The sequence below is a fragment of the Chrysochloris asiatica genome, unplaced genomic scaffold, assembly GCF_000296735.1.
Source record: "Chrysochloris asiatica unplaced genomic scaffold, ChrAsi1.0 scaffold00116, whole genome shotgun sequence".
In the NCBI taxonomy this organism is placed as follows: domain Eukaryota; kingdom Metazoa; phylum Chordata; class Mammalia; order Afrosoricida; family Chrysochloridae; genus Chrysochloris; species Chrysochloris asiatica.
In genome coordinates this window covers 8,533,040-8,557,019 of record NW_006408634.1, presented here as the reverse complement: position 1 = coordinate 8,557,019, position 23,980 = coordinate 8,533,040, and the positions used below count along the sequence as shown (strand labels likewise).

Sequence of the window (23,980 nt, the reverse complement as noted above, 5' to 3'; positions counted from 1 at the left end):
TCCATAGACCCACTCCCGTGGTCCCCAAACTCCCTCTCGGGTCCCTTTCGTGATGCTCTGACCGCGCGGGAAAGGGCGCTCCGGGGTCCAGAATCCCTGGGGACCACGCTCCATCCGCTCACTCCCGAGGAGCTCCGCGGGAACTGACCTCCCAGAACCCGCGCGGGCTCCGGAATCCTTCGGCCGTCCCTAGTCACTTCTGGGCCACGTGGTGAATTAACCCCAAAATCCATTGGGTCCTAGAGAGTCTATTTAAATACCGATGAATCGGATAGGACTCTAAGGCACTTAAAAATACATTAAAGGTGTAGTAGTTCCAAAAAAAATAAGTCTCTGTTCGGTTGTACACCTCAACCTACACCAGAAAAAATGCAGTGAGGTTACTTCCACAGATGACTTCCGGAACTGGATCTGATGCGCAAGAAAACCTTAACTAGCGTTTCCGGTGGCGTGAATAGTTCGGCCAATAGACACCTGGGTAACAGTTTAACCTGTTTCCACTGAAGAGGGATTTGTTCAATGGGATTGAAACCATGACAGAGCCCTTCTGTAATTTTCATGTAGCCCCACTGCGTGATACCTGCATGGCCCTGTGCTTAGGCTCATTTTTGTTTGTTTGTTTGTTTTAAGGTTTTCATTGTGGATTGAATGAACGTTTACAGGGCAGACATCAGTATTACATTCAACAAATCATACACCATGTTTCATTTGTTGGTGGTGTTGTTAAGTACCATGGAGTAGGTTCCGACTCATAGTGACCCTGAACAGGGTTTCCGAGACTGTAAATCCTTAAGGAAGCCGAACGCTTCATCTTTCTCCCTTGGAACCCCTGGTAGTTTCGAACTGCTGACCTTGAGGTTGGAAGCCCAATTTGCAACCACTACGCTACCAGAGATCCTTCATTTCAGTACCATCAGTTAACAGTATTTCTCTCTATTCACTTTAGCTGTTAAAAAACAAAAACTCAGGCATATATAATAATTTACACCTCCAAATGGCACATTCTACAAGTCTGCCTACTGGCCAACATCTCTTAGCCCATCTCTGTTGAAGAATCTAGAGTCCTCAGATGCTCCCCTTCTCTGCCTCTGTCTTTGGCATTGCTGTTTCTCTGGATAAGGTTCTGAATTCTGCTTGTGCTCTTCTCCCTTTATGATTCTAGGGTCCTCTGTTTCTGGACTGGAAGATTAACCACTTCCCTGTTTTTGTTACAAAACTTCTACCTTTACAATTGTGACAGTCGCAATTAGTCATGATAACAATTATTCACTATTGAATCATACGAAATCTTATCCCCATCTCTTTTCACCAAACCTACCTAGACAAGATGAAAACTATTCAGTGGGTACTCTTTCTTCCCGCCACTCCCCATACTCTTAAACTAAACTCCCTCTTGAAACCTTGTAAACCAGTCACTTCATGCCTTTATTGCTCCTTCATTTTAGGTAGCCAACTTCTGCAATCAAGGTGTATTGATCATTACTAGTGATTGGAATGCAAAGCTAAGGAGCAAAGAAGGATCAGTAGTTGGAAAATATGGCCTTGGTGATAGAAATGATGCTGGAGAAAGTATGATAGAATTCTGCAAAACTAAGGATTTGTTCATTTCTAATGCCTTCTTCAGACAGCATAAGAGAATACTATACACATGGACCTCACCAGATGGAATACATAGAAATCAAATTGTCTACATCTGTGGAAAAAGATCATGGCAAAGCTCCATATCATCATTGAAAACAAGGCCAGGAGCAGAATGTGAAACAGACTACCAATTACTCATATGCAAATTCAAACTGAAGCTGAAGAAAATGAAAACAAGTACACGAGAGCCAAAATATGACCTTGAATTTATCCCACTTGAATTTAGAGATCATCTGAAGAACAGATTTGATACATTAAACACTAATGACTGAAGACCAGAAGTGTTATGGGATGACATCAAGAACATCATACATGAAAAAAAAGAACATCATACATGAAGAGAGCAAAAAGTCATTGGGAAGACAAGAAAGAAGGAAAAGGTCAAAATGGATGTCAGAAGAGACACTGAAACTTGCTCTCCAGTGTAGAGATGCTAAAGCAAAAGGAAGACATGAGGAGGTCCAACAGCTGAACAGAAAATTTCAAAGATCAGGTCAAGAAGATAAAGTCAAATATTACAAAAAATGTGCAAATATCTGGAATCAGAAAACCCTCAGCATTTCTCAGGCTGGGGGAACTGAAGAAAAATTCAAGCCTCAACTTTCGTTATTGAAAGATTCTCTGGGCAAATTATTGAATGATGCAGAAAGCATCAAGAAAGGATGGAAGGACCATAGAAGAATTGATGCATTTGAGTTATGGTGTTGGAGGAGAATATTGAAAGTGCCATGGACTGCCAAAAGAACCAATAGATCTGTTTTGGAAGAAGTGCAGCCAGAGTGCTCCTTGGAGGCCAAGATGGCCAAACTTCATCTCTCATACTTTGGACATATTGTCAGGAGGGACCAGTCACTGGAAAAGGTATCATGTTTGTTTGGTAAAGTGGAGGGTCAGAGAAAAAGAGGAAGACCCCCCCCCAATGGGATGGATTGGCCAAGTGGCAGCATTGATGGACTCAAGTGTGGCAACAGTAGTGAGGTTGGCCCACAGTTGGGCAGTGTTTTGTTCTGCTGTGGATAAGGTCACTATGGGTTGGCACCTAACAAAAACAACAACAATGTCTAAGTTGCCTGTCCCTATCTACCCTGTGTACAGAGGAGATAGCATTGATATTTGATGTGAAGACTCCTTCCCTCTATGTTGGTGTTTAGAGTTACTACCTCCATGAGTATAGGTAAGGTTCACAAATTTTTATCAATTTACCATTGTTTCTTTCATCAAAAAATTTTTTTATTGATTTTTTTGGTAATCTTCCTCTAGTCAAGTTCTGATTATCAAGCCATTGAGGCTAGGTCAAATGCATACTGTCTGCACATTTGGGTGTTCTTGTACATCTACCCTCACTTCTTATCAGCTAGATGCTTCACTCTCAGCTCTAGCCCTCTGTGGCTATGTCCCCCAGGTCTCACTAAACTTTGGACCAACCAGCCCTTCCTATTCTCTCTCTCATCTCCAGGGCAACAGCAGTCAATGACTGTGGTTGGCCTCATTCCATTTCTTCATTGCTACCTTTCCCCCTCTTCTACTCACCAGTAGACCAATGTGGTTGCCAGCAAGCTTGCATGGCTGTTCATGTGTTCCCTTTGAGTTTCAGTCTTAGAGGGGAGTTTGTCCTGAAGGAACTTGATTTCTTGCCTTCATGGCTTCCTGGCAAACAGCTTGCTTATTCTTGTAGTAGCCAATCATGCTGACATTTCTGTTTGGGGTTTTTCCTGATGATCTTTCTCTGAAAATGTATCTTCTTTTGCTCTAGCTGTTCCTGTGTGGTCACTTGTCCTTTGTAGAGGGACTTCCCCACCTCATAAGATTCTGGATGGGACTCAGGATTCCATCTAAGCAAAGGCTTTGAAAGAAGCCTATTTCATTAGCCAAGTTCTAGAACCCCTTTAGGTATTTCAATCAGTTATAGGCTGAAGATGGGCTTACAAGTTTTCTATAATCATGTTTCCCAAATTCCTTTCTATCCCACTCATGTCTATTTTACAATAGTAGGCAAGAGAAGCCAATATTCATAAGACAAGCATTTTACTATTATTTCCCCTCTTCAAAGTATGCCTAGATCCCTGTATCACAGAGCCGTTTTTCCAAGGTTGAGCATACATCACTATTTACCTCTGTCCCACATAGGCCATGCAAACCTGTCTGTGTGTTCCCTATCTTGTTCTTCCACCTCCTCCCGCTTCTTGTATTGCCCTTCCCAACACCCAAACTAAACCCCCCACCACAAGCCCACTGTTGTGGTTACCTTATATTCCATTAATTCTTCCCTCCATTTAAGACAGTCTATTTTTATCATGAAATCAACCTGAATTTACCACCTGAATCTCTGTTCCTTTGTGTGTTTACCGTCTTTCACACTGAAATTATTTTGATCATAGACGGTCCTTCCATATCCTATGTTTTTATAATTTTATTCTGTTCTTGACTCTTCCATTTGTCAGTTGAGTTCATGGTAATGCTGCCACATACGTCATTCTCTAGTTGTCTGTTATTGTTGGTTCTCAGTCCACAGAATTTAGGATGTTTTTCATAGCAGGGTTGGCTTACAATTAATCCTGCTAATAATTATCCCCATTGAATCATAAAACACAATCAGCATCACTTCCTGTCCCTTCCCTTTTCAGCAGATCCATCTGGAGAGGAGGAAAATTCTTCAGTGGGGATTCCACTGTTTTAGAACCATCTTGTTTTAAAACTAAACACTCATGAAAACTTGTAATGCAGTCACTTTGTGCCTACATAGACCACTATTTTTGATCTCCAATGTCCAGACTGCCCATCCCTATCAAACCAGTGCACTGAGGAAACAAGTTTGTTCCTTGATATGAAGAATCCTGCCATTCTGATTGGAATTTTGAACAAATGCATCCATAAGCAAAGGTCCAGTTTCATCAAATGATAGCAATTTATACTTGGTCACAGTATCAAGTATTTTTATCTTCACCTGGTGGAGTTCTGGTCAGCTAGCCATCCAAGCTAGATCAAATGTGTATGGGCTGAACATTTGGGAGTTCATGAACACCTCCCTGGACTTAAGACCAGATGGATGCTTCACTCTCAGCTCCAGCCTGCAGTAGTAAGCTCACTGCCCATGGGCTCAGGAGAGCACACAGCTCCCTAAACTTCAGACCAGCCAGACCTTCCTCTACTCTCTCATCTTGAGATCACCAGGCATCAATTGAATAGGGCCAAACTCAGCTCATGTCTTCATTCCCACATTTCCCTCAATTCCAATCACAAGCAGACTCAGGTGGTCACCAGTGAGGATACCACATAGCTCCCAGGATCCCTTTGAGTTTCATTCTTAGAAGGGGATTTTCCCTGAAGGGCTGACCTTTCTTTCCCTGATGCCTCAAAAGCAAACAGCTTGCTTGATATACAAACAGCTAAACAGTCTATATTTTTGCTGTCCTTTCTTTCAATAAGTTCTCCCAGCAGTTCTTGTTTGGTCTTTATGTCTTTTCAATTGGGAATGTTCCAAATCAGAAGGGTCAGGGTGGGAATCAGGATTCCACCTAAGGTCCCGTACTATATAATACGTAACAAGAAATTAAAAAAAAAAAAAAAAAAAACTTAACAAGAAGCCTGTTTCCCTGAGCAAATTCTACTTCCCTTTTAGGAAATCCAATCAGTCATAGGCTGAAGATAGGCTTACAAACTTTCTGTAGTCTGAATGTATCTTCTGGGGATAGAGCAAGCCTGATGTCTGAGCATACCATTGCCCATACACATTGCAAATGTATGACTTCTTGCCTGACTGTGTCCTCTGGTATTATGAGGTTCCCTCTCTGGTTAAAGCCTTGGCCATAATCTTTGCACACGTGAAGCTTCTCTCTGGAGTGTGTCCGCTGGTGCTTAAGGAGGACAGACTTGTGGGCAAAGCCTTGGCCACACTCACTGCCAATATATGGCTTCTGGTCTAGTGTGTCCTCTGGTGAGTCTCTTGTGACTCATAGCAATTTAATTTTTCTATGAGCTTTTTCAAGTCCCTTTATAAATTAGGTTCACCTCATACTTGAAGGTAAGCCCAGGAAAGACAAGGCTTTTTAAGTATGACATTTCCTAACATGTTTTCAGTGTCTAGAATATCATCTGGTCTACAGCAAAAACAATACAAATAAACTTGAGAAAATAAATTCTATTTAAATCCAGGGCCAACCAGTTGGTTTTTTGTTTGTTAATGTTTTATTGTGAATTATATGATAGTTTACATGGGAGAACATTAGTTTTACTTTCATTCTGTTGTATATCATTTCATTGCCATGGTTACAATCCCCTTCATGCATCATCAACCAACCAAAGGGTATACCCTGCAAGCCTGTCCCCTACACTCCCCCCCACCCCCCAGTCTTCAGCATGAAGTCACTCTCTCTATCTGGAGGATCTAAAGTCCCCAGCTGCTCCATCACTCCATGTCAACTAGTGAGGCCTGAGATGGAGGCAGAGACAATGACATGGAGAGATGGAGCAGCTGGGGACTTTAGACACTGAGAGGGAGGAGGGGCTGTGTGCAGATGATGGGGGGTGTGATGGGAGGCAGATTTGTAGGAGATGCCCTTTTGGTTGGTTGATGATGCATGGAGGATATTGTAACCATGGCAATAAAATGATATACAATAGGTGAATGTAAAACTAACATTCTCCCATGTAAACTATTGCATAATTCACAATAAAACCTTAAAAAAATTGTCTATCAAAATCCTTAATCCAAAGGAGGGAATGTGTGAGAAATGGAAAAATTAAAGTGCAAATGCAGTCTCTAGTTTTCTGACATCAGAAGAACTGGATGGTGTCTGGTTACCACTTTCAGGTGCTCTAAGGGTAAACAGATTATAAGGTCTTAGATAGAGTAGCAGGACCACAATGCCCTAGGATGGCAGTCTTCTCTGTTTAATCCAAAGTTTAGGCTTCAGTTGATCACTGAGCATCTTCCTGGAAGGACTACTGTTGATTGTTAAACCTTTTTCCTGTCAGTATTCCAATACTGGCCTTTGAGAATCCCAGAAAACTGTAAGCATCAGTTTCCCAGTTGGTGGTTTATTTTTGAACTTTTTCTTGGTCAGTGATTAAGGATGTTTCCATTCCATACTCTGCTTTTATTCTTTAACTTGTAGTGATTTTTTGTATCATTAAGGATATTTAAAGATACGTTGACCTTCCTTCCAATATGGGTCCAAAGTTTGCTTCCAGACATGCTTCTCTCTGTGCATCTCCATGAGTTGTTTCGGGTCGCATCCCACTCAAACTTTTCGAAACCAGTCTGTTGGGGATTATTTCATAGGTTGAGCCAAAAATTGCAGTCACCCATCCATTCAAGAGAAGCATTTCATGTGCATACTCAATGTTGTTATCAGGCATGGATGTGGACAGGCGCTGCAATAGAACTGGAGTGTGGATAATTATTGACTCATCCTCATAAATGGACACACACTATACGGAATTTTAAGCAACACTGGAGAAAAAGAAGGAATCTGCAAAACACGTTACAACATGGACATACACTGCATAAGATCATTTTAATAGAAAGAATAGGTTTTTTGATGACAGAAACATTATATAGTTCTTATGAGGGTCAGAAGATGAGGAAAGAGAATTATTCATGGGTGACAAGGTTAACATGAGTGAAAGGGCAGACAATATACCAGAAGAGGAAGACTAGCAGAGGAAAGGGGGAAGGTTAACACGGAGGCAAGAAGAGTTTCAGGCAATGGAGATAAATACATGGAACTGATGGTACACGCATGGGATGCAATCACTGTAAGGAGGCAAAGGATCTGGTTTCTTAAATGTGAAGCTGATCATGTGCTCTGTGACCTTTACTAATTAACAAGAAGTTAACAAAAAAGTTGGTTAGCTTTTGTTTTTTCAGAACACCTAGGACAACTTGATCATATTTAAATGAAAGGAAAAAACCAATTCTTATCTTTAGCATTAAGCCTAAGGACAGCACAGTTAAGCAGGATCCAGACTTTTCTCTATCCAACCTCGTGAGTCCATGTAACTCCAGGGAAGCTTTTGAATGGTCCTTGCCAACTAAGTGCAACCTTTTAGAACACAAGGAGATGCTGTCATACCATAATTCTCAGAAATTAGGTGGATGGACATTATAAAACATCTACAATCAAGTTTTCTCTACTGTCCAGCTTTATAAAATCACTAGAGACAAATTACAAACAGAAATGAAATGGTAAATATTTAAATGATAATAACGACTATTTTCCACCTTTGGAGTTTAGTGGGTAGTCCTATGCCTCTTTCAGTACATGCTACCAGTGAAGTGCGACATCCAGGTGTAGAGTTGTAGGACAGGTAAGGTCAGTTTAAACGAGACTGTGGTTCCTAGGAAACCCTATACAGGTTCACCTGGAGTCAGAACCAACTGGAAGGCACTTAACAATAACCTGTCAACAGATGGACTACACAGACACTCCACAACAAAGATAGGAGAGGCCATAAGAAAAAGACACGGGGGAAAATTCTAGAACCCTCAACATCAGAGGAAAGGTAAGAGAAGTGGGCTGAGTGGTTGCTCAGAGGATAAGCTGAGTTTGGATGCTGGGAGAGGAAGACAAACTGGGGAACAAATACATACATGGACAGACTCACCAGGACCATACAGTTACTACTGACACTAAGGTTTAGAAATAGTCTTTATTTTATACAGTGTGCAAACATTTCACTTTGAATCTTTCAAAAGCTGTCAGGAATTACATTAAATATGTTCAGAGACTCTGGTAGCACAGCAGTTTGAACAGATGAACTACACAGACCCTCTACATCAGAGATTTGTTGTTGCTGTTGTTAAGTGCCATCGAGTTGATTCTGACCCATAGCGACCCTGTACAGGGTTTCCGAGGCTGTCAATCTTTACAGGAGCTGAAAGCCTCATCTTTCTCCCATGGAGCGTCTGGTAGTTTCGACCTGCAGGCCTTAAGGTTCACAGCCTGATTCGTAACCACTAAGCTACCAGAGCTCCTTACATCAAAGATATGTCCAGGGACAGGTGACCCTAAGTTACTGGAGATCCGGGCCTGCACTGATGGTAGATGTACGTAGGAATTGTCCACTCCTGTAAGCATAACAGAACAGTGTGGAAGAATAGAAGAAATCACACCTTTACCATCCTGCATGAATGTGTTTTCTTAGAATCCTGTTGCCTAAACGGCTCACAATACGGTTGCACCAAATCTTACGGACCGTTCTTCAGCCTGTGCTTATTTCACCATCCCTGCGCAGCTTCTCATCCCAGCACTCAGGCCACCTCTCTAACCTTTTCTGTGACACTCGGGGTTCTGGGATTTTCACCTGTTTTATTTAGCGTCTTCTGAAATAACTTGTCCTTTGGTGGCGCAACAAAGTTGACTTATCAGCAAACCCTTGGCCACACTGACTCCAAGCATTAGGCTATTCCCGAGTGTTTTCTTTGGAGGTACAAATGTGGTTTCTGAGTAATTCTTGGCTACACTTACTACAAACATATGGCTATTCCCGAGTGTGTCTTTTGGTGAGACAACAAGGTTGACTTCTGAGAAAATCCTCTTCCACACTCACTGCAAACATATGGCTTTTCCCCTGAGTGTGTCCTTTGGTGGCGCAACAAAGTTGACTTATCAGCAAATCCTTGGCCACACTCACTGCAAACATATGGCTTTTCCCCTGAATGTGTCCTTTGGTGGCACATCAAGTATGACTTACGAGCAAACCGTCGGCCACACTCAGGGCAAACATATGGCTTCTCCCCTGAGTGTGTCCTTTGGTGGCACAACAAGCTTGACTTCCAAGCAAACCCTCGGCCACACACACTGCAAACATACGGCTTTTCCCCAGAGTGTGTCCTTTGGTGGCACAACAAGGTTGACTTATGAGCAAATGCTCGGCTACAGTCACTGCAAACATATGGCTTTTCCCCTAAGTGTGTTCTTTTGTGGCCCAACAAATATGACTTCTGAGCAAATCCTTGGCCACACTCACTGCAAACATACGGTTTTTCCCCTGAGTGTGTCTTTTGGTGACGCAACAAATGTGGCTTCCAAGCAAAGCCTCTTCCACACTCACTGCAAACATACGGTTTTTCCCCTGAGTGTGTCTTTTGGTGACGCAACAAGTGTGGCTTCCAAGCAAACCCTCTTCCACACTCATTGCAAACATATGGCTTTTCCCCTGAGTGTGTCCTTTGGTGGCACAACAAGATTGACTTCCGAGCAAATTCTCGTCCACACTCATTGCATACATATGGCTTTTCCCCCGAGTGTGTCCTTTGGTGACGCAGCAAGGTTGACTTCCGAGCAAACCCTTGGCCACACTCACTGCAAACATATGGCTTTTCCCCTGAGTGTGCCCTTTGGTGGTACAACAAGTGTGACTTCCAAGCAAACCCTTGGCCACACTCACTGCAAACATACGGCTTTTTCCCTGAGTGTGTTCTTTTGTGCCAGCGTAAGACTGACTTACCAGCAAACCGTCGACCACAGTCAAGGCACACATATGGCATTACCCCTGAGTGTGTCTCTTGGTGACAGAGCAAATCTGATAACTGAGAAAAATCTTGGTCACACTCATTACAAACAAAAGGCTTCTTCCCTGAGTGTGTCCTTTGGTGGAGGAGGAAGGCTGAATTCTGAGCAAACCCTTGACCACACTCTCCACAAACATGTGGATTCCCCCGGAGGATGGACCTCTGGTTTGTGATGAACTTTGACTTCAGGCCACAGTCTGTTCCATCCTCTCTGCAGCTGACAGCTCCATATCTTGAGGTTTCAACTTCCTTCAGTGTGTCATCTGTTTCAACAGATGTCACCCTCTGCGCTGAGTTGGGCTTTATTCCTACACCTGTGTGGCCTTCTCTCAGCCTTGCTGACACTCTTTGGGGTGGGCTACTGAATTCCCATAACATCTCTCCCTCCACTCTGCTCACACACAAGGTATTGGTGAAGTCATCTCGCTCGTGACCATCTGTGTTTTCTTTCCAGAAACTCTGGTTAGAATCCTGCTTGTCAGGTTGTTTCTGAGACTCTGGTATGGAAGACCCTGAATGGAAGGGACACTCTGCACATAAGCCTGGGAAGTTCTGAAGTACATGTTGACTGAAAATTTGTTGGCAGGAGAAAGACAGAAAACAGGAGAAACAGTGCTGGGTTTCTGGCTTTAGTTCTACAAAAAAAACAAAAAACAAATAAAAGCAAAGATGTCGGTTAGATCAGTCAAGATTGGGCCAAGTGTGATCCAGAAATGACGGGTCAGAGAAAAAGAGGAAGACCCCCAATGAGATGTATGGGCCAAGTGGCAGAATCGATGGACTTAAAAGAGTGGCAACAGTAGTGAGGTTGGCCCAGGATCGGGCAGTGTTTCGTTCTGCTGTGCATAAGGTCACTATGGGTCGGTACTGACTCCATGGCACCTAACAACAACAATAAAGTGTCAGAGGAGACTCAATGCAACTTAACAATGACTGCTGAATATCATGAGCATTCCCTGATAGATTTTGTGGCCCAGGGATGTGGTCTTTGGTAGTGTCTCTTCATGTCCTCTTCCCACATTTAATTAGATTGTCTTTTTTTTTACACGATATTTCATAGTGTATTTAGGATTGATGGAGGAAAAAACGAAAACACTGCTTAGAAACAATTATCCACAGATCAAAAGCTAACAAAATCTTTTTGCTAATGTTAAAATATATAATTCTTTGTAGAGGAAGAGAACAACTTCAAGTAAATCAGGAGATGGTTTCATATTAATCATTCTTTTCATGTACTTCAAATTCGTACTTAATGCCTTTCTCTTCTTGGACAGCAGAAAGAACACCTGGGTATTCTGGAAGAAGTTTGTACTTTTCTAAATCAATTTCAGGAAACAATGTGTCACTTTCAAATTCCTGCATGGTCCTTGTCTCAAAGAGTCTAACATAGCCTGGCTGGTTCATGGCATCCTTGTACACAGAACTCCCGCCTACTATCTAAACTATGTCTACTTTATTCCCTAAATCTGGCTGCTCAGTGAGTTTTAAGGCATCAGCCAGACTTTGGGCAGGTAAATGAGCTCCTGTGGGGGGCTTCCTGAAGTTCTCTACTAAGAACCAAGTTAACTCTTATCTTTCAAAGGTCTACTCTTCTCAGGAATGGCGAACCAGGTCTTCCTACCCATAATCCCCAAATGCTGTTTCCTTTTTGAAGTATCCTGATGTGGTTGGTGCTCTAGGATAAGGCCTGGACTGCTAACCTCAAGGTCAGTGATTCCGATGAGATGTCTTTGACTTGGGGAGGCACTAAAACATTCTATATAATGTAACATTACTCCCTTGTCTCAAATGTTGCTTCCAAAAATATTTTCCCAGGCTCTTGTTTCTACTGGCACTCTTTTGGTGATTTCTTCCAATATACACAGGGTCCAAGTTTTATTAGGTACCTGTCATCTATTTTGCTTTCTCTTCTGTGTATGTTGTCACTTATATTTCATGGTGGACTCGTGCCGTATATCAGAGCCCCTCAGTTTGCCCTTATTTTCCCATTAGTGGTAGTTACACTTGCAGACACATTTACAACATTAATCAACGTTGACCTCCTTTCAATATACAGTGTGCTAACTGGATCTTACTTTATTTCTCAGCAATGGGATTTCCACTTTTGAGACATTTTCACCCTTTAATTTCTTTTGTACTATAATGTTTTGTAGTCCTTTTGTATATAAGATTTGCTGTTTTCTGTCTCCTTATACTTGAAGGCAAGTCCTAAGTATTATATTTAATAATATATTTTTAATGTCTAAAGAATTATCTGGTTCTCAGTCAAAACAAGCTCATGGATGTATATTAGAGTCTGTCTACCTCATTACCAACCCAATTGATGCAGAATAGAATTGTCACAGAGCCAAAAATGTTAAAATGTTGTCACCGAGCCTTTTGTGATTCCCAGAGTGTACAGGACAGAGCAGAACTCCCTCATAGGCAGTAGAAATCTATAAATTTCTATGGAATCATATGGCCACATCAATCTATTGCAAACAGTTGCGTTCAATGGGCCAAAATGTCACTTAGGATCAACCATGTTTAAGTACTAGGCCTATAGGACTCCTGAGCCTATTTATTGTCGTTAAGTGCCATTGAGTCACTTCTGAATCATACTTTAGAATCTGTGTAGGGTCTCTGGAACAAGGTGATGGGTTTGAATCGCTGAAATTCAGGCCCAGCGCATTACCCTACAGCACCAGACCAGGCCTCCCCACTTGGGCACAGAATAATGACAAGTAAGTATCTGCTGAATTCATGAAGGAAAAGAAGACAGCACATCCTCACCCAATGAGAAAAGACTCTGGTATGTCTCAAGCATCACTTCTTTGTAAAGATTTTTCTGCTCAGAGCTCAGTCTCTTCCATTCGGCCTCTGTGAAGACCATGGTGACATCTTCGAATGTAACTGGTTCCTGGTACAAGCGATAAACCAACACACAGCTAATTAAGAATCACGTTTCACAATTTGAAGAGTTCACCGGTGACCAAAAAGTTCGTAGGAATTACTAAGTTCATCTAATTTTGTTCAGAAAACAAGTTGTTCTGGACAAAGCTGAACATCCACCACGGCAAGAAACTCTGTGGGGATCATCAATTATTCACAAAACATACCAGGGCCCTCAAACATGCATCCTCAATGAAAAAAAAAATCTGTGAATCAATTTGAGACCAGTAAGCAGAATTTTAAAAACTGATTTAAAGAATTCATGATGAACAGATGGGATATAAAGGAACAAAAGAAATACTGAGTGGGTTCTAGTGATAAGTATCAACAGATAGTACAGACTGAAAGGAGAACATGAAGGGAAACTTCAACTATAAGAAAAGTGAATAGACAGATAATTTCTGAATGAAATATTTTTGACAAGTTCTGCTAACTATTCTGATGGCCTTTTAAATGATTTCAATGATCTTTTCTAATAATGTCCTTAACTCTTCACTCACACAGAAGAATACTAATTCATCCATGGAAACAGTGGGCAAGAGAATGTAACATTCCATTAAAATGATATTTGTAGACAGTATCTGCACTAGGGGTCATGGCTAATAGTGCAGAAACATTCTCACCTCTCACCTACGTGGAACATCCAGTCCCACCACCAGTACACAAAAAACCAAGTCAGTGGCTGCTACTGCAAAGGCCAAGCTCCAAGATGCACTAAACTACCCCTCCAAAGTCCACTCTGAATGATTCTTGAAGACCCAACTCCTTCCGATTTACCGAGGTGGAAGCCAACCTGTGCACCCAATGTTAGGTACTATGTACTACATGCCCTGATGAATGAGAGGTGATGGGTTAATGTCATGGGGGATGAGTGACACAATACCTAGTACTGTCACTGTTAAAGATAATGGAAATCTTATTAAACATCAACAAATATTGTACCCAGTGACCATGGACTCAATTCTGACTCAGCACCTTTATATGGAGAAATATAATTGCCCCATAGGGTTTCTGAGACTACATTTTTTGAAGCAACCATCTCCAAATCTTGCTCCTGAACAGGCCGTGATGGCTTCATGAGGCCCTTTTGGTTAGCAGAAAAATGCTAATTGATACACCTTCAGTGTCCTGAAAGCATTTCACTGAGGTAAAATTTAAAATTAACTGCCTCCACAACTTACCCATCTTCAATATGAAAAATGCTCATTATGCAGAGACCTACAAATCTCAAAGACCATGGCTTAACTAAACAACTCCAGAAGTGAACAAAATGGTTAAGATTCACCTTGCATAGTGCAGTATTAAGTAACTGTACAAAGTATAAAGTTTTCTTCTAGCTCCTTAATTCAGAGCATTATATAATTAGATATACATCAGGCTTGCCAGGTGGTCAGAACAGGGAATACAGGGTAACCATAAATCACCCACAAAGGATGCAGGAAAGGACCTCATGTGTCAGGAAAGTCTAGTAAAAAGAAAGTTACAACACGGGACTATCACCAAAATCCGGCATGCACACAGGCCTGACTGATCTGACGTGACCAATGAACTAATCATAAGACACTATGAAAAATCAAAATTAAGGTTAGCTTATGAATGCAAAGGTAAAGAAATACATCAGATCCTAGAAAAAATGATGAATTATGGGCCTTACATCATAATATGAAAACACAGGTATCAAGAGAAAGTGTTAGGAATATGCCATCGTCTTCTACTTGTTCTCTCGGGTTTACCAAAGACAGTCACAAAGGACAACAGCATAAAAGTGAAACCAAGAATTCACTTGGCGCTCCGGTGATTCATAAGGTGGAAACCAGTTCTCATCTGTGACAAGGTCTATGGGATCCCCTTTCTTAAACTTTGGCTTGCCTTCCCTCTGTCTCTCTGCCTCCTTTCATGTGCACATTGTGTCTGCACCCTACCAATTCTTTGGAAGGAAGAAGCTCTGAACCAGAAGTGAATCCACAGTGTGAAAACATCAGTATAAAGTCATAGCACTTTCATCAAAGACCAGAGGAATTCAGGGCAGGGAGAAGAGATGTATCTCATCAATCTTGAGTGTGGACTAAATTCAGCACAGGCTCCAAGGCTTTCCTGATTGGTAAAAGACAGCACAGCCTTTTTTGTCACAAAGAAGACGTGCACTGGAAATTGTAGCAGACCTTGCCCTATCAATACCTTCCTCGATCTCCTGTTTTTTACAAGAAAGCTACAAACGTTACTACAACACTTTATGTGAATTCTGGGGGTTGTTCCAGTGACTTATCAAACCCAGCACAGTACTGAGATCAACAGGTAAAAAGTGAGGGATCCCAGAGGAGACTCCCAAGCTTACATCTGGAATCCTCAAGGGATAAGGCACACCTTATAATTCAAGTCATAAGGACAGAAGGAGGCTTTTGACTGCATTCTGAAACTTATGGCAAGAATTGTACTATATCCTAGTCTACAGAAAACTAGCCTACGACCTACTGAGATCTGACCTCAGCACAGGCAAACAGGGTTGGAGAAAGAAGTGCTGCATGGGCACCTAGAGTCAGAAGTAGACAGAGAAGAGGAAAAGTGGATGTGGTCATGTCTTCCTCTTGTACTCTCAGATTTACCCACATGATATAACATTCCTGAAACCTAGGAGTGGGAAAGTGGATATATAAAGAAATTTTGGAAGAGCTGTGTGGAGAGCTAAGCTGGGCGGACAGGGGTTGCTTTCCACTCTAGTAGTAAAGCCTGTGGGTCTACGCTTTCTCATTTGGACAGACTGCAGTTCAGGAGTCTTGTAGCAGGGTTACCTAGGAAAAGACGTTCAAAAGCCTTACAAAGAAAGCATTTCAACTTGGGATACTTATGTGCAGCTCGAAATGCAGAACGGACTGTCAGACCAGACTTCTATACTATCCTGCTTGCCGCCTTTTCAGTCTTAACACATTGTTATTCTGGGTTTGGACAACTGTATTATACAGACTGCTGTTCTATGAATTTGTAAAAACCGTACCTACCAAAGGATTTAATACAGAGAAACTTAAGGTAACCTTGGGAAATTGTAAAATGGTCACTTTTCACTTCCGGGATGTAGGTGGTCAGGAGAAATAAGGCCCCTGTGGAAATCATAGACCAGATGTACACAAGGCATTGTGTTTGTTGTGGACTCTGTTGATGCTGAAAGGATGGAAGAAGCAAGCCAAAACTGAACTTCCTAAAATAACTAGGGTATCAGAAAATCAGGGAGTCCCTGTACTTACAATTGCTAACAAACAAGACCTACGGCATTCATTATTTCTATCGGAAATTGAGAAATTGTTTGCAATGGGTGAACTGAGCTCATCAACTCATTGGCATTTGCAGCCTACCTGTGCAATCACAGTAGACGCACTAAAGGAAGGACTTGAAAAACTACATATGATAATTCAAAGAAACGATGTGGCAACAGAAAAAGGAAAGATGAATTGTAATGCCTTTTAGATCCATGTGGAGCAGGTTTTCTGTGGTTGATTTCAGCAAATGGGAAGCGTGTCTACAGACTGGATTGCTACCTGCCTTCCTGGATGCTGTTAAGTCTTTGTTTTGTTGTTGAAAAATCAGATGCCCAATTCTGTTGCCTTTTGGAAGATGAGTAAATGCAGGGCTTCTTAAAGTGGGCTCTCTTTCACTCCCTATCCCACAAGTCTTCTGGTACTACCATTTTTGGAAGCCAAATAAGGACAGGAAATTGACCAGGAAACAGCTGTGGAAAATTTGACCTCAAGTGAGTGACATAAAACTTTGATGAGTAGCTTCCTAGTGTTGTGCTTACATCTTTTAGAGGGGTATCTTTGCAAGGAATTTGCATACAAGGTTTTATGATAAGTTAAGATGAAATGAGTACTAACGGAAATACTGAGGTAGATTTCTATATCTAACTAATATACACACAGGCATACTTTATATATGTATATGGTGAAGAGGAGCTGTTTGCTTTTTTGTTCCGGCCAAATGATCTTTATTAGTTTCTGGAATCAAACAATTTGAGACAATGTCTAAGTTGGACTAAGCTTAAAATGATGAAAATAAGGTATTTGGGGACCTATTCAGGTGCATGGATTTGTTTTTTGACAAAGCATGTTTTGTGTGTAGTCTTTTTAGAAACAACTATGCGTCTTTTACATGGTCAAGTCTATAACACCTTTTTTGAGATCTTGGTATGTAGTAGAAAGAGTTTGCTGTCAGAGGCACTTTCACTTCAATAACCTAAATTGATATACTTGACTCTTTTTTATAGTAAATTTGAATGTGCTTGGTTAGATGTATGGCTTTATAAAGAAAGCAATTGATGAATTGAGTCAAAAAGATAAAGTTGTGATGTTGTTGTTGTTATATGCCATGGAGTTGGTTCCAACTCATAGGGACCTGTACATGTGGTCTCAAATTCTCTTAAAAGTATTTGTTCTATTTGCTGACTGAACAAAGATGTAGTTTTTCACATCATAATTTTGTAGTGTTTGGGGAGGAGCAAAAGCTTTATGAACACCTGATACACTATAGAAATAATTCTACAATGTCTAAAATGTTGTCTTTTCTCTGCCCACGACAGCATAATTTATAAGCTTACTCTACAGTAAATGAGCCAGCATTTCAGAAAAATAAAGGAGTTCCAACTCACTTGTATTTTGGGCTTCCTCTTCTCCTTTTGATAGCAGTCAATAGCCTTAAATGACAAACCTACAGGAAGAAAGACAAACTCTGTGAAGTGACATATCCCATAATACTCCCCGATGAGACCTGCTGAGCAGGATATGGATGTAAGTAGCCACTTGCCTCACCTGTACCCACTAATGCATTCCCACCAAAACCTGGACACTTGGTCTCCTATTAAGCTCACCTTCGGATGTTTCTGTTTGAATCCATTTCTTCCTGGTCTCCATATCGTCCTTGTGTTTTGAAGCCAAAATCTTCTGCAGTCCTGCTCATCCAGGACAGAAGGAGAAGAATCAGGCAGTGCAATTTACCCACACTCATTACAGGGGCCATCTTTAATAATGACGTTGGAATCCTGATTGGGACAGCATTAAAGTCTTGCTATCCAGCAGTAGTGTATGTTCCTCCATTTCTGCAAGTCTTTTTGTTTTTTTACGGTAGTGTTTTATAATTATTTTTGTATAGATCATCAGATAGTGCCTTGGAACCCTTTTATTTCTATATCATTTGGGATCATTAAGGCTTAATACATAAGCTGCCATGAAATTCCCTTTCACTCTTAAGTCAATAAGGTGATAAAAAAAATTCTCTATCAAAGGAATTTTCCTGATCCAAAGGAGGAAACGTGTGAGCAATTGTAAAATTAGTGTGAAATCAGTCTCCAAATCTCTGAGACCAGAAGAACTAGACATTGTTGGCTTACCACTTCCAATTGCTCTGAACGGAATCACATTATAAGGTCTTAGATGGAGCTGCAGAATATGTAGAACAAATCTCAAACTATTTTTAAAATTAAAAACATTGGGCTTACTGGACAGAAGTGACTTGAGGAACCTGAAACTATTGCCTTCAACCACTCTAGTATTGTTCTGTGTCAACCTGAGTAGGCCAGAAACTCCAGGGGTTAACAGTTAGGATGAGGTTATTTCTATGGTAATGATACCTAATACATGCATAATTAACTATGAGAAGTGGTCATGAGCAGCCAATGAATTGAAGGTATGCTTCCTTGCGGGTGTGCCTTGCTCACAATATAATAAAGGCTTACAATATAATGAAGGCTCTCATTCTATCTTCTGCTGGGGCCCTGGGACTCTATAATTATAAACCATTTCCTTGAAATAAACTGCTCCTTATATACACAGATATGCATTTCACTGGATATGATTCCTGGAAAACCCAGCCTAACACAACTACCCTGAAAAGGAACTCAGTCACGGCCCCAACAATTAGCCAAGCAGTACGTAGGTAGACAGGCAATAACACTACTAAAGTATATTCACTATGAAGGAAGGAAAGGTCACACATTCAAAGTCAAAAGAGCAATGGTTATGTAAGGACCAAGTTGAGAAGGTGTGAAATAGAAATTGGAACCTCAAGAAGCAAGCAGATAATTATTGTATGGAGGTGATTACAGTCACTGGATAAAACAAAGTGTATCATTTACTCAATGTAAACTGAAAGTCTTCCCTGGACATCTTCACTCAACTCCTAGTAAAGACCTGGATATCACCAGCTAGAACAGGGCAGGGGAAGACTGTGATTCAGACCTTTAATTGCTCATATGCAAAGGTAGGCTGAAGCTGAAGAAAATGAAAACAAATGCACAGAGTTTCCCACCTGAATGCAGAAATCATATATCCCACCTGAATGCAGAAAGCATCTCAAATGCAGATTTGATTCCTTCTACACTAATGACCAGGGAACAGAAGAGATGTAGGATGTCATCAAGAACATTACACATGAATGAATCCAAAGGACATTAAGACAAGAAAGACAGAGAACCCCACAATGGATGTCAGAAGAGTTTCTGAAACTGACCCTGCAACTTAAAGCTGCTAATACAAATGGAAAGAATGAGAAGGTCAAACAGCTGAACAGAAATTTCTAAAGGGCAGCAGGATCAGACAAAGTCAAGTGTTATAATGATATGTACAATGACATAGAGTTAGAAAACCAAAAGTGAAGAACGCGCTCCGCATTTCTCAAGCTGTAAGAACTGAGGAAAAAATACGAGCATTGACTTGAAATAGAAAAGCATCCTATATGGGCACAATCTGAATGATTCCAAAAGCATCAAAAGAAGACAGATGAAATACAGAATCACTAAAGCAGAAATAAATGTTCAACCATTTCAACAAGTAGCATATGATCAAGAGCCAATGTTAATGAAGGAAGAAGTTCAAGGTGCAGTGAAGACATTCTCAAAGTCCAAGGTTCTGGGATTTGATGAAATTCAAATCAAAGTCTTTCAACAAACTCATTCAGTGCTGGAGGCACTTACACATTTATGCTAAGAAAACTGGAGGACACTTAGCAAAACTGACTGCAAGAGATCCGTATTTGTACCCATTCCAAAGAGAGGTGATCCAACAGAATGCAGAAAGCAATGGACAACATGATTATTATCACATGTAAGTACAAGTTTGCTAAAGATCATTTAAAAATGACTGGCACAGTACATTGACAGGACACTTTCAGAGGCCCCAGCCAGTTTCAGATAAGGAGTCGAAATATCAATGCTGACTTCTGATGGATCTTGGCTGAAAGTAGAGAGTAACACAAAAGGGTTTACCTGTGTTTTATTCATTAGACAAAGGCTTTCAACTGAGTGGATCATGAGAAGCTATGGCTATATTACAGAAAATGGGTATTCATGGACATTCAATTGTGTTCATGAGGTACTTGTACATAGACCAAGGGGCAGTCATTCAACCAGAACTAGGGGAAACAGAATGGTTTAAAATCAGGGAAGGTGTGTACCAGGCCAGTACTGTTTCACCATATTTATTCAATCTGTATGTTGAGCAAATAATTTGGAAAGCTGGATTATATGAAGAAGAAAATGGCATCAGGATTGGCAGAAGACTCATTAACAACCTATGATGTACAGATGATACAACCTTGCTTGCTGAGAGCAGAGAGGGCTTAAAATACTGACTGATGAATACGAAGACCACAGCTTTCAGTATGAGATGCACTTAAAATTCAAGAAAACAAAAATATTCACCAACTGAGTGACACATAACATCACGATAAATAGAGAAATGACTGAAGTTGTCAGAAAGACTTCATGTGGCTGGAATCCACAAACAGCAAGCATGGAAGCAGCAGTCATGAAATCTAGGCTAATGTGCTGCACAAGACCTCTTTAAAGCATTCAAGAGAAGTCAGTTTGAGGCCTAGGTCCCCTGAATCAAACCATGGTGTTGTCAGTAGCCTCAAATGCATGGGAAAGGTGGACAATAAATAAAAAAGACAGGAAAAGTGATGCATTTTAGTTAAGGGATTGAAGACGAATGTTAAAATTTCTATAAAGAACCAGTAGAAAAAGGAGCTATGGTAGCACACTGGATTATGAGTTGAGCTGCTAACCGAAAGGTCAGGAGCTCGAATCTATCAGGCACTACAGCAGAAAAATTGAGGTTTTCAGCTCCAGGAAAGATTTATAGCCTCGGAAGCCCTATACAAGATCGCTATGAATTGCAACTGATTCCACAACACATAACCACCACCACCAGAGGAACAAATCTGTGTTGGAAGAAATACAGCAGAATGATCCTTAGGAGCCAAGATGATGAAACATTGTCCCATGTGTCAGACAGTATCAGAAGGGATCAGTACCTGGAGGCCTTCGTTCTAAGAAGATGGATGATCAGTCAAAACAGAGATGCTGTGGTATCGCCTCTCTCAGTAAACACATATGGAGGCCACGTCCAAGCAGGGTATATCTGGGTTTTCAACCTTTATTCATTTTAGTCCTATGAGCCCTAAGTCTGTAAAATACATTGCGTGGCCCTGTTGCCCCTAAAATCAAGATTCAAACTCCATATTCCAGGTCACTTTCTGATACCTGAGTCAGACAACACACACTTAGACAATACCCAGGCCTACAGGAACTCTATCTAGGGCTGGATACTCAGTCATCACATCCAGTCTTCACACACAACCTAAGTTTCCTGGCTCATTTTCTCCCCAGGGTCCAACGACTGCACTAGATTTTTGTTTGTTGATTTGTGGTTCCTACTCACGCATGCTGTACAAGGTTTCCAACATGGCTACTGGTGAATTTCACCCCACAACCTTGTGATTTCCAGTCCAATATTCCCCTACTGTGCCACATAAACACATACAAATAAATTTTTTAATTTACAAAACTAAACAAGAACAAAAGGACAACATATCACAACTTTGGGGACACATAAAGTTCAGTGATAGAAACCAATTTATAGCAATATATGGACTCATCCAAAACGAAAGGCAATAGACAGCAACGTAAGCCTCCAGACACCAAAAGAAAACAAATAATAAAGGTTAGAGGAGAAATAAATAAAATAGAAGACAGAAAAAAAAAAAAAGGAGAAGCAATAAAAGCGATAAACCATTAGTAAAGCTTTCAGGAGAAAAGATGATGTTAATAACATGAATAAGAGATGCTATAGGTGACATCAACACTACAGGAAAGGATATATAAAGGAAAATAACACAATACTATGAAGAATTGTGGATTCCTGGTCTGGTACTGTAGGGTCACAACTGGATTGCTAACCACAAGGATGGGGGTTCAAACTCATCAGCTGCTCCTTGGAAACCCTCTGTTATTGTTAAGTGCCATCAAGTCAATTTCCACTCATAGGGAGGAGCGGCTGCTGAGCTTTAACCGCCCACCTTGCAGTCCAATCCCACTCTGCAGTTCACCCCATCATCCCACAGCGCCACACTCTGTAATTTAGCACTCTCCACGGCCCTAAACAACAACAATAAGGCAGAACTGTACTCAATACGTTAACAAATTCCAAGAATCATAAAATCTACTAATCCCACACACACTCACATACAAACCCCAGACAGATCTATAACAAAAGAACTTGATCAAGTCATTAAAAGAGTAAAACAAAACAAAATAAAAAAAAGTCGAGGTAAACATTGTTTAACGGTGAATTCCATCTAAAATGGCAACACAGGTACACACAGGGGTGACCCGCCACAGCGCAGACTCCCACCCCTCCACAGACCCACTCCCCTGGAGGCCAAACTCCCTTTCGGGTCCCATGCCGGCCCCACCCTTTCCTGATTCACTGACCGCGTGGGAAAGGACGCTCTGGGGTCCAGAATCCCTGGGGACCACGCTCCATCCGCTCACTCCCGCGGAGCTACGCCGGAACTGACCTCCCAGAACCCGCGCGGGCTCCGGAATCCTTCGGCCGCCCCTAGTCACTTCTGGGCCAAGAGGTGAATTAACCCCAAAATCCATAGTGTCCTGGAGTCTACATAAATACACAAACGGAAAGACTCACCAGCCTCTCCGGTCGCTATGATTCCGATACGCCTCAACGGCATTTAATACATCAAAGGTGCGGTAGTTCTGGAAATACTCTGTCGGGTAATTCACCTCAACCAACACCGGAAAAAGACAGTGAGGTCACTTTCTCAGACGACTTCCGGATCTCGAACTGATGCGCGAGAAAAAGTTCACATGCGCTTCCGGTGGCGTGAATGGTCGGCCCGATAGACACCTGGGTAACAGTTTAACCTGTTTCCTCCAAAGAAGGATGACTTCAATGCGATTGAAATCCCTGACGGAGCCCATCCATCCGTAACTTGCATAGATCCCAGGCGGCGCGATTCCTGCACGTCCCTGTGCTCACTCTTAAGAGAAATACATTGGCAAAGCAAAGCAGGCTCCAAAGTCAGAGCTGAGAACATCAGAAAGACGTTTTATTGATTATGCAAAAGTACTGGAATGTGTGGATCATAACAAAGTGTGGGAAACATTGTGAAGAATGTGAATTCTGAAGCACTTCATTATGCACATTTGGCACCTGTACGGAGGCCAAAATCAGTTGTTGGGAGAATCCATGGGGGTGAGAGTGGTTCAAATTCAGAAAAGACTAAGGTGGAGCTAGACCCGTGCTCAATTGTCTCATAGTCATGTGAAAACCTGTGAGAATTGAAGTCCTAGGTGAAGAATATTGAATATAGTACAGAAGGCCAGAAGCACCAACAAAGCTGTCCTGGAAGAATAATCACAATGTTTCTTGGGAGGAAGGATAACAAGACATCATCTCACACAGTTTTGATATGTTGACAGCTGAATTTATCTTGCTTGTGATATTAAAGATACTAAGGAGCTCTGGTAGCGTAGTGGTTACGAATCGGACTGCGAACCTTAAGGTCAGCGGTTCGAAACTACCAGCCGCTCCGCGGGAGAAAGATGAGGCT

General features: G+C 41.5%; 1 protein-coding gene and 1 pseudogene across 1 annotated transcript; one reads left to right on the top strand and one right to left on the bottom strand.

The window, feature by feature from the left end:
• Positions 1–9,109: 9,109 nt before the first annotated feature.
• Positions 9,110–10,132, bottom strand: LOC102812931 (histone-lysine N-methyltransferase PRDM9-like). The gene is made up of 2 exons (XM_006868427.1): positions 9,593–10,132; positions 9,110–9,355 (listed from the first exon to the last, which is right to left on the bottom strand). The coding sequence occupies exons 1-2, from the start codon at positions 10,130–10,132 to the stop codon at positions 9,110–9,112; spliced, it is 786 nt and encodes a 261-aa protein (XP_006868489.1).
• Positions 10,133–15,945: 5,813 nt separating this feature from the next.
• On the top strand, positions 15,946–16,546 carry LOC102812547 (annotated as a pseudogene).
• The last annotated feature ends 7,434 nt before the right edge of the window (positions 16,547–23,980 follow it).

Coding starts and splice junctions, on each gene's coding strand:
- LOC102812931 (XM_006868427.1), bottom strand. CDS start 10,132: ATGCCATATGTGTGCCTTGACTGTGGTCGACGGTTTGCTGGTAAGTCA. Junction 9,356..9,592: donor GTGAGTGTGGCCAAGGATTT/GCTCAGAAGTCA, acceptor GTTTGCCCTGAG/TGTGGCCGACGGTTTGCTCG.